Source organism: Podarcis vaucheri, assembly GCF_965113315.1.
Source record: "Podarcis vaucheri genome assembly, chromosome: 13".
NCBI classification, from domain to species: domain Eukaryota; kingdom Metazoa; phylum Chordata; class Lepidosauria; order Squamata; family Lacertidae; genus Podarcis; species Podarcis vaucheri.
This window is the reverse complement of record NC_138751.1, coordinates 25849507-25859926: the sequence shown is the minus strand read 5'-3', so window position 1 is coordinate 25859926 and position 10420 is coordinate 25849507. Positions and strand designations below refer to the sequence as shown.

The following is a 10420-nucleotide window of genomic DNA, read 5'->3' as shown; positions in this document are numbered from 1 at the left end:
TCTACACTTAATGACCTACCCAGTGGTATTCAGAATATCACTCATGAAATCACTCAAGATATCCCTCAAGTAATTAAGGAACAAAAGAAGAAAAGGCACACTAATCTAGGAACTTCCTCTCTGCCTAGAACGTTGGAGGCTATACACCACACCCCTCAACAGTATTTATAGGAACTCAAACACCAGATTCTGCTCTGTTCCAGTAACAAGAAGCCGAAAGCACCAGCCTGAAGATGACGAGTGAGACCTCGTCGAAACGTCGCCCAGACACCCCGACTCTTACACGGGAAGACACCCGAAGACACCAAAACATATATATATATATATATATATATATTTCTACTGCATCGGACCAACACGGCTACCTATCTGAATCTAGATACATATACATTACAGAGAAACATCAAAATCATTGGAATGGAGGAGAATACAGGTAAATTTGACAACTATTGATTTGATATTCGTCTTAAGAAATGTGCTATGATAAAAAATTGTATAGTACATTGAAAAGCTTGCAGCTGTAAAATAATACAAATGAATATATCAGTATCATATGAATTTAATCTTATTTCTGACTCTGTTAAGACACATCTTGTAACACTATGTTGTGTAGAATATTCACATCTTCCCCATTATGTTTAGCCAAGCTTTCTTCACATCCTTGTTGCGCAATGTATATATAATGGGATTCAGCAAGGGAGTCAATATGCTATACATCAGTGGGATCAGCTTTGTATTCACCGATGACTCTGTGGGAACAGGTCTCAAATAGGTGAAGATGGCACTACCATAGTACAGAAGAACCACTGTTAGATGAGAAGAGCAGGTAGAGAAAGCCTTTTGCCTCCCTTCTGTTGATCGTATTTTCAAAACACTTGAAATTATGTACACATATGAGAGAAGGATACAGAACATTGGTGTCCAGGCTATGAACAACCCAATGGTTAACAAGAGCTTTTGGTTGAGGGAAATGTCCCCACATGACAATTTCAGCAATGGTGGAATGTCACAATAGAAAGCATCTAGGCGGTTGTCTCCACAGAAGGGTAACTGAAAGGCAAAATAGGTGTGTACGGCAGAGTTGAGAAAACCACCCACCCAGGAAGCAGTAGCCAGCTGCAGGCAAACATTCCTTTTGATAATCAATGAATAGCGCAGTGGGTTGCAGATGGCTACATAGCGGTCAAAAGCCATTACTGCCAAAAGAAGGCATTCAATGCCGACAAAGGAAAAGAAGAAAAACAGCTGGAGCACACAGCCTGTGTAGGAGATGGTGCTACTTTCTGTCAGAAGGAGATGCAACATTTGGGGGATGGTGGTAGTGATGTAGCAGATGTCAAGACAGGAGAGGTTTCCAAGGAAGAAATACATGGGAGTTCTGAGCCTCTGGTCCACTATGGCCATGGTGATGATGAAGGTATTCCACAGCACAGTGAATAAATAGATGATCAAGAATCCACTGAACAGCAAGAAGTGTACCTCCTGCAGATTTTTAAAGCCAAGGATGATGAATTCTGAAAGCTCTGATTGGTTTTTTGCCTCCATATCTGATTCCAAGAGACTGGCATTCGGAGGCATACTGCTTCAAACAGTGGAAGGAGAACATAGCTGTTGAGGCTAGGATAAACTGATAGTCTTTGTCTAAAACCCTTTTAAAATCATTCAAGGGTCCCTTCCCACTCTATAATGATAAGATTCTACATTTAAGTAGCTGACAATCACTGTCTCTTGTGACAATGGATTCCGTGGTTTCCCTTTGAAGGAGTACTAGCATATATCTGTTCTACACCTTGTAGCTTTCAGCTTCATCGCATGTTTCCACATGCAATTCTCTCCCCGATGCTTTTTAACATCTTTATGCGCCCCCTCGCCCAGCTTGTCAGGAATTTTGGGCTGGGTTGCCATCAGTATGCCGATGACACCCAACTCTATCTGTTGATGGATGGCCATCCTGACTCGGCCCCAGATACACTGACCAGATGTCTGGAAGCTGTGGCTGGATGGTTACGTGGGAGCCGGTTGAAGTTAAATCCTTTGAAGACGGAGGTCCTCTGGCTGGGGCGGGACGATATGGGATTGAGGGGGCAACTCCCATCTCTTGCGGGGGTGCAATTAGTGCCAGCACCGGCCGTTAAGAGTTTGGGTGTAATCTTCGATACCTCCCTCTCTATGGAGGCGCAGATTACAGCTATAACAAAGGCGGCATTTTTTCATCTCCGCCAAGCTAAGCAGTTGGCCCCTTATCTCTCTCGTCCTGACCTAGCCACTGTGATCCATGCGACGGTCACCTCCAGACTGGATTATTGTAACTCGCTCTACGTGGGGCTGCCCTTGAGACTGACCCAGAAACTCCAGCGGGTGCAGAATGCCGCGGCGAGACTCCTTATGGGGTCTTCGCTGCGAGAGCACATTCATCCAGTATTATACCAGCTGCACTGGCTCCCGGTGGAGTACAGGATCAGGTTTAAGGTGCTGGTTTTAACCTTTAAAGCCCTATACGGCCTAGGACCCTCGTACCTACGGGACCGCCTCTCCTGGTATGTCCCACAGAGAAACCTACGGTCAGCAAATAATAACATCCTCAAGGTCCCAGGCCTCAGAGAGGTTAGGCTGGCCTCAACTAGAGCCAGGGCCTTCTCGGCTGCGGCTCCAACCTGGTGGAATGCTCTGTCACAAGAGACTAGGGCCCTGCGGGACCTGACATCTTTCCGCAGGACCTGCAAGACAGAGTTGTTCCGCCAGGCCTTTGGTCAGGGCGCAGCCTGACCCCCTCCTCTGGCAACCTGCACAAAATCTTGCTTAATCGGTTGCCATCAATTTGATTTTAACTAATTTTATAATGAAATATTTTTAGAATGTATGATTATTTGATTGTTTATTTGATTGTTGTTAGCCGCCCTGAGCCCGGCTTCGGCTGGGGAGGGCGGGATATAAATAAAATTTATTATTATTATTATTATTATTATTATTATTATTACAGTACTTCTATTAGGTGACAGAGAGAGACAAACCTCTCCCTATCCACTTTCTCACTTCCTCTTTTTTTCCAGGCTTGAGTTCAGTTCACCACAACTTTGCATCTGCTTGCATTAAGGGGGAAAAAATCCACATGAAAATTCGGAATTGTTTACCTGCATATTTCTCCTATATGCATTTCTGAAGCAACATTTCCTAATACAATGTGTTTGCAAAAGCTGTTTTCATTAATATACACATTTCTATGCACATTTTCTCCAATATTGTTGTTGGTTCCGAATGAGTTCTCATTCACTTACATGCAGATGAAAATTCATAGTATGTTAGAGGTCAGTAGAGAGTCATTCTATAGTTGACTATATCACAACTGGTGCCATACCTTTATTCATTTTGATTGCATTTCTTCAATACAAACTAATGATGTGTCCCACTAAATTTAGTTCTCCCATCCATAACACATTCATTTCCTTACCTGTGAGATGAGCCTTCTCCCTGTTGGGAGCATTCAGTGTGGGTTGCTTGTGGATTTCACAGTTTCCTTTCATATATATGCAATAATGCCTTTGGGGATTTCTACCCCAAGTGCTTTTCCACCAAGGCAAGACTGCCAGAGGTTTTTCAAAGAGCTTTAGCTAGTTAATTGCATCTTAACTAAATCATACAGAAAGGTCATGTATGTTTCAGAAAATAAATAAATCTTGAATTGTATAGCCACAATTGCACCTAATGTTGCATTACTTTGTAAGGAATACGTGATGTTTATGTTCATTGTATGTTCCTCTATAAGATTACACACACACACACACACACACACACACACACACACAAATGCATTTACAAAAAGAAAAGAAGCAGGGCATTTCCTTGAGAGAACTCTCTGTATTAGCAAGTGTAGCTGTCTTTTAATAAATTAAGAACAATGCTGACATCAATCAAAATATGGGAATACCTTGAAGGACAAGCCTCTGGGGCAATTGACAAAGGATTGGGAGGCAGGGATTCCTTGAGGTGGTCCTTCCACTCCAAGTTTGACCCTGCTCAAGTCTCAGCCCCTTGCCCCAAACATGGGGCTGAGAATGAATATACGCCCAATGCTTCAGCCAAAGCCTACCTACATCTGGAATGAACAAAGTTGTGGCCAATTTTTAAATCCCCTAATGTTGTCCTGTGCAGTTTTTTTACCCATCTTACACTAGGCCTTTCCCCCCCTGCAAGTAGAGTTCACTGCAACAGGGTGCCAGAAGGATGAATTTGGATAGAGCAGTTTCATTACTGCTTTCATTTTATTAGTTTCACAAAATGTTTTTTTTATCTATGGACAGAGAGGGAAAATATATTTGTTGAGGTGTTTGTGTTTTGGAGAAACTTACATGAAGGAAGAAGTATTTTAGTTTTACTCTTGCATTGTAGTTTCGACTTATTTCTTTTTTTAAAAAAACTATATATTAATGTTGCAACCTGTCAGGAGTCTGGGTGGATGGCCTACAGGGTCCTTCCTAATTCTTGATTACAAATTATTAGTATTACTAAACAGATTCCACTTACTCTTTCATTTATCTGTACATATATAATAATGTAAGCTTTGGGGTGAGGGGAATTGGGCTGCATGGCCTCTGGGGTGCTTTTCAACACCTGATCCCATGAGCACACAGATTCTGGCAGCCAAGCTCACGACTCCTGCATCAGATCTCCAGGGAGACAGCAAGCACCCTGAGATCTTGTTAGTCTTCAGATGCAAAAGCTCCAAGATGCTCTGACTCAAACTGCTGTTACCCCACAAATCATTCTTTTCACCTGAATTAATTTCATAAACCTTAGAGTGGCATGGGGTTAATATCTATGCATCTCTGGAGGTCCTGTGCCATGAAGGTTAGGGTTAGTTCCTATAGCAGGTTAACACCTTCTTTTAAAAAGTGATATTTGCCTGACCATTTCAAAGATAAACAGTTCATTTCTTGTCCAAACTCTAAGTAGTAATGGGTGAATCTGTCAGTGTTGGTTTCTCTCAGTTTCTCCCATGCCCCCTATTTCAATTCAATTATTCAGATTTCCACGTTATATTAAAGTCTTCTTCTTTTAATCCTCATGAATATTCCTCAGTATTTTATTGTAAATGTTCCCAAATATACACTTTTTTATGAATTTTAGGCACGAACACCACAACCCAGTAAATGCATGCATTATTTGGCAGAGAAGCTATGTTACAAAATTTTTAGAAGTATGCATTATCAAGGTCAACTGTGTTTCAGTTCTCACATTTCCCCCCATAGTAGCACAAAAAAACCCAAATGTCCGTGTGAAAATGCGAGGTATTTGATGTCAGTTTGGGTCTCCATGCTTCCCAGCTTCATCTCTTCCTCATACTCTGGTTGATCTCAGCCTGTAGTAATGCAAGTTGTAACAAATTGCTGTGGATCTTGTTTCCTGAAGCAAAACACCAACTACTTTACTTTTTAAAGAAATGTGCAGGCCCCCCATCCAGATCAAGACTAGGAGTCTGATGTGCAGGCTTTATGCTTTTCACAAGTGGACCACAGACAACACTAGTTTCTGAAAGATATCAAGTGATGCTAAAAATGGCATTTAAAAATTGCAGTTAACATCTTATATAGTTGAAGAATAACACAAGGGCAGGAAACTATGGTCCTCAGATGTAATGTGGACTCCAACTCCCTCCAGCCCCAGGCAACATGGCTAATGGTTAGGTGCAATGGGATCTATACTCAAGCAACATCTGAAAGACCAGAGGTTTCTCAAAAAGAACATATTTTTAATGAAATCAGTGTCTATTTATGTAACCACTTAATAACTGCTTTTTTAAAAGACAATATCAATACCATACCAATAATGTAAGCTCATGATTGTATCTGACAAATTAAAACTCCGAGTACAGGCAGCTCCCTGTTTCCATATGCACAATATTAACAACCTAAATAGTCACTTTGGTGCTACTAATGCTCCACTTCACTGTGGAGGTACAATCTATTGTTTCTTGAAACAGATGCCAATAAGTGTCATGATGGAAATGCATTATTTTATTGGTTATGATAACAGAAAAGAAAAAGACAATATGCAAGAATAATTACATTACAGATTAAGCAGAGCAAAACAAAAGCAACCAACATAGTGTGTGTGTGAATGTGTGTGGGTATGTGTAGCAGATGGGGCTCATCAACCTGGGAAGGTAGTCCTTTCAAACCTGGAATTTTTATTCTTTGCCTACATTTCTATTCGTGCTTGACTACCCTAACTGATTTCAATAGGCTTTCCCCAAGCATGACCAAATTTGGATCCAGCTCTCTAATTTTAAATTGATGTTCAAGTGGTATATTTGGAAACAGTTGTATTTCATTAAAAATGACACATACGGGAGGTATAGAAATAGAATTGTTGATGGCTTATATTTCATGTATTTTCACCAAAGATTTAATCCTTTCAGGAAAAATAAAATGTTAATACAGATAGCATCTTCCAAATAAGCAGATTTCCCATTACAATATTTTGGAATGATATGAAATAGTGCTGGGGGGGGGGTTGTTCAATAAATTGGAGAAAAGATTCTGGCATACTACTAAACTGAATATTTGGAACAACACATAGGCTTTAAAGAAAAACTGAAATCTCAAGCCCTAGCTATAGTGTTCCAAGCCCCCACATTCAATTTCCCAGCACTACTACAAGATAAATCCAAGGATTTATTGACATCAGTCTATTTCAGGACAACATTTTCTTCATCATTCTCTTCTGTAATGCCCCCTTCACATCTTTGTTCCTGAGGGTGTAAATCATTGGGTTCAACAAAGGGGAGAGAATGTTATTAAAGAGGGCAATCATTCTATCTTTGTTCAATGAGTAGCTGGAGAAGGGCCTGACATATGTAAAAAGACAGCTGCCATAAAAAAGCAAGACAACAGTGAGATGAGAAGCACAAGTTGAAAAGGCTTTCCTCATCCCATCTGAAGAACGCATTTTCAGAACCCTCAAGATGATGTGACTATAGGAAAGGAGGACACACATGCCTGGTCCAAAGCCCATTACGGGACTAGTAGCCAGCATGGCAATAATACTGCTTGAGATGTCCCCACAGGAGATAGCTACAAGAGGAGGGATGTCACAGTAGAAGTAGTTGATCTTATTCATACCGCAAAGGGGCAGGCGGAATGTGATAAGGGTGTGAATGGTGGTGTTGAGTGAACTTGTGAACCAAGAAGCTGACACCAGTTGAGCACAGAGTCTGTAATTCATGACCACATTATAGCGGAGAGGATTGCAGATGGCAACGTAACGATCATAAGCCATGGCAGCCAACAGAAGGGTCTCAGTACCAATGAATAAGATGAAGGAAAAGAGTTGAACCTTGCATCTTTCATATGAGATGGCATTTCTTCCTGAAATCAGGTGCACAATTATCTGTGGAATAGTGGTTGTAGTCTGGCAGATGTCCAGGAGGGATAGGTTACAGAGGAAGAAGTACATGGGAGTGTGAAGGCTTGGTTCTATGGAGACAAGAGTGATGATGAGAATATTCCCCATCAGTGTGAAGAGATATGTGATGAGGAGAAATCCAGAAAGGAGCAAACACCATTCATAACTGTTTGAAAATGTCAGAAGGATGAATTCAGATGGAGCAGTTTCATTACTGACATCCATTTTATTAGCTTCGTAAAATGATTTTTATCTAGAGACAGAGAAAAAATAATTTATTAGGTTTTTGGAGAGCTGGGGTAATTCAATGAACAAAGGAAGAAACATTTAAAACTTATGCTTGTTCCAATGTATTTACATCAGCCATACATAACTTAAGGCTCCTCTCTGAGTATTTCCAAATTGGGCACAACATTAAATCCTCTATAACATATCACTCTCTTAGATAGAGATAATGATGATTAACATCTCACCCATCTGACTGGGTTGCTGCAGACACTCTGGGCAGCTGCCAACAAAATATTAAAAGCACAATAAAAATCAGACACTGAAAAATTCTGTATGTGTCTTCTAAAAGTCACATAGTTGTTTATTTTCTTGACTTCTGATGGGAAGGTGTTCTCTAGGACAGGCAACACTACTGACCAGGCTTGATGGTGCAAGCTTAGTTCTGATCATGCCAGACTTGTTTTTCCTTTCCTTTTTAAATGCTCAGCAAGCTTGGAGATACAATCAGATTTATAGACCACTTAACAGAGAGTATCATAGTAGTGTACAATGTACTATAAAACACAGTAAAAGGGTGGAGGGTGGTTATATAATTCACCATGGTCAGATAGATAAATAGATGCTAGATAGATGCTAGATAGATAGATGCTAGATAGATAGATAGATAGATAGATAGATAGATAGATAGATGATAGATGATAGATGATAGATGATAGATGATAGATGATAGATGATAGATGATAGATGATAGATAGATGATAGATAGATAGATAGATAGATAGATAGATAGATAGACAGACAGATGATAGATAGATAGATAGATAGTCACACTTCAGGGAATAATGAAGCAAACATGAATATTTTAAACTATCTCTGTCCATTGCTTGATACTGATTGTCATGGAATCCTACAAAGCAGTTGCTCCAAAACTAAATGTCTTGCTGCAAACAAATAGGAGATTAAGACACCACCAGGAGAGCCAAAATGTACCAGCTCTCATTTTTTATGAACAGCAAATCTGAGTAGGGGGATATATCCATGCCAATTCTGTACAACTGAACAATTCATGAAGGTCAAAGCTATCCATGACTACAATGACTATCTTTCTGCCTCTGTTGCCAGAGGCAATGTGTGCCGTTGAATGCCAGTTGATGGGGATCACAAGTTCGGAGATTGCTGTTGGACTCAGCTTCTGCTCTGAGTATGCCTTTTGGTATCTGGCTGGTCACTGTGAGAACTGGATACTAGACTACAATGGTGCTGTACTCTGATTTGACATGGCTCTTCTTAGGTTCAATTTATCTTTAGAAAAGACGGTCTGAAGTATGTTTAGTATCACCTTGGCATTAAACATCATATTTGCATTGAGATGCATTTACATAAGACTGAGTTACCTGCAAGGCTTACCAATTAGAATCCTTTAAACTGTGTTTAAATCTTGGATTCCCAGATGGTGAGGGGGCATTCTTACTGAATATTTTCTTTGTGTTGCAGTTCATGGCAGTAAGTCAAAGATTGCAAACTGTCCTATTATCTTTCAGTGTTTGCTTTTATATATTTACAAGCATGCTAGCTGGGCCTCCCCAGTGTGGTGGCATGTGTATAAGTGTCTGGTGGTGGAGAACCAAGGGGAGTGTAGAAAAAACAAAAAGAAACTATTCCCACTGGTATAAGTTTAATGATTCACATTATTTGGACATTTTTCACTGAAAACAAAGTTGATAAAGGTACTGTGAGGACACTTAGAAACTTTGAAGAGTTTGGGGCCATTTTGCCCTGTGAGATTCCCACCCACCTTCAGGTTAAGAGTCTTACAGAGCTTACAAATGTATTCACCACAGATTAAACAGAGGAAAACAAAAGTATATTTGTGGATGAAGCAGATGGGGCTCATCAACCTGGGATGGTAGTCCTTATAGGAGAAGGAAAACTCTTATCCTAAGCCATTAATTTATGGGAGAATAAAATATTAAGGAGTAAACCCTACACAAAGCCAGACTGGAATCCCTAAGGCGATTGGATGGTACCTTGCATGCCTCCTTCTGGCAACTCCTGCAGCCAGGCTGGTGCCAAATGTTTCACTCTGCTTTACTTTGGACCACATCAGTGAGGTCAATGGCATGGAGCCATGTCATCTGGGCAGCCCAGGACCTCCATACACACTGCCCTGGCTTGCACCCCAAGGAGGTTACTTTGGTGCCACTAATGCAGCAGTTTGACTTCACCCCCTAAGGCACACTCCATAGTCTCTCAAGACAGATGGATGCCAACAATGTTCTATTCCATAATATGATGCATCAAAATGAAGTCTAAGGGGGGGGGGGAATTGTGTAGCTGAATTGATCTTACAACCGTGCCAGAATGTCACAAACAAATTCCAACTATTTATGAATAAATTGCTTTTTGCTCCCCCTGTCTTATCAAATGAGTAATAAACAACAGCATGTTTTCAAATGTTTAATTGGAAGATGTTGCCACAGTATCTGTATTAACCTTTTATTTTCCTGAAAGGATTAAATCTTTGGAGAAAATACATGAAATAGAAGTCATTAGCAATTCTATTTCCATACTTCCAGTATGTGTCATTTTTGATGAAATACAACTGTTTCCAAGTATACCACTTGCACATCAATTTAAAATTACAGAGCTGGATCCAAATTTGGTCATGCTTGGGGGAAGCCTATTAAAATCAGTGGGACTTAGGTTAGTCAAGCAGGAATAGAAATGTAGGCAAGGAATAAAAATTCCAGGTTTGAAAGGTTACACACAGAATTCATCTAATTTGTTCTTT

The 10420-nt window shown here is 40.3% G+C and overlaps 2 protein-coding genes across 2 annotated transcripts; both read right to left on the bottom strand.

Moving 5' to 3' along the window:
* Positions 1 to 618: 618 nt before the first annotated feature.
* On the bottom strand, positions 619 to 1545 carry LOC309517287 (olfactory receptor 5V1-like; the record flags this gene model as incomplete). The annotated part of the gene is made up of 1 exon (XM_082196428.1): positions 619 to 1545. One exon carries the CDS (start codon positions 1543 to 1545, stop codon positions 619 to 621), a length of 927 nt encoding a protein of 308 aa, XP_082052554.1.
* Positions 1546 to 6690: 5145 nt separating this feature from the next.
* LOC309517481 (olfactory receptor 5V1-like) lies at positions 6691 to 7626 on the bottom strand (the record flags this gene model as incomplete). Its single annotated transcript, XM_082196712.1, has 1 exon — positions 6691 to 7626. One exon carries the CDS (start codon positions 7624 to 7626, stop codon positions 6691 to 6693), a length of 936 nt encoding a protein of 311 aa, XP_082052838.1.
* Positions 7627 to 10420: the final 2794 nt, after the last annotated feature.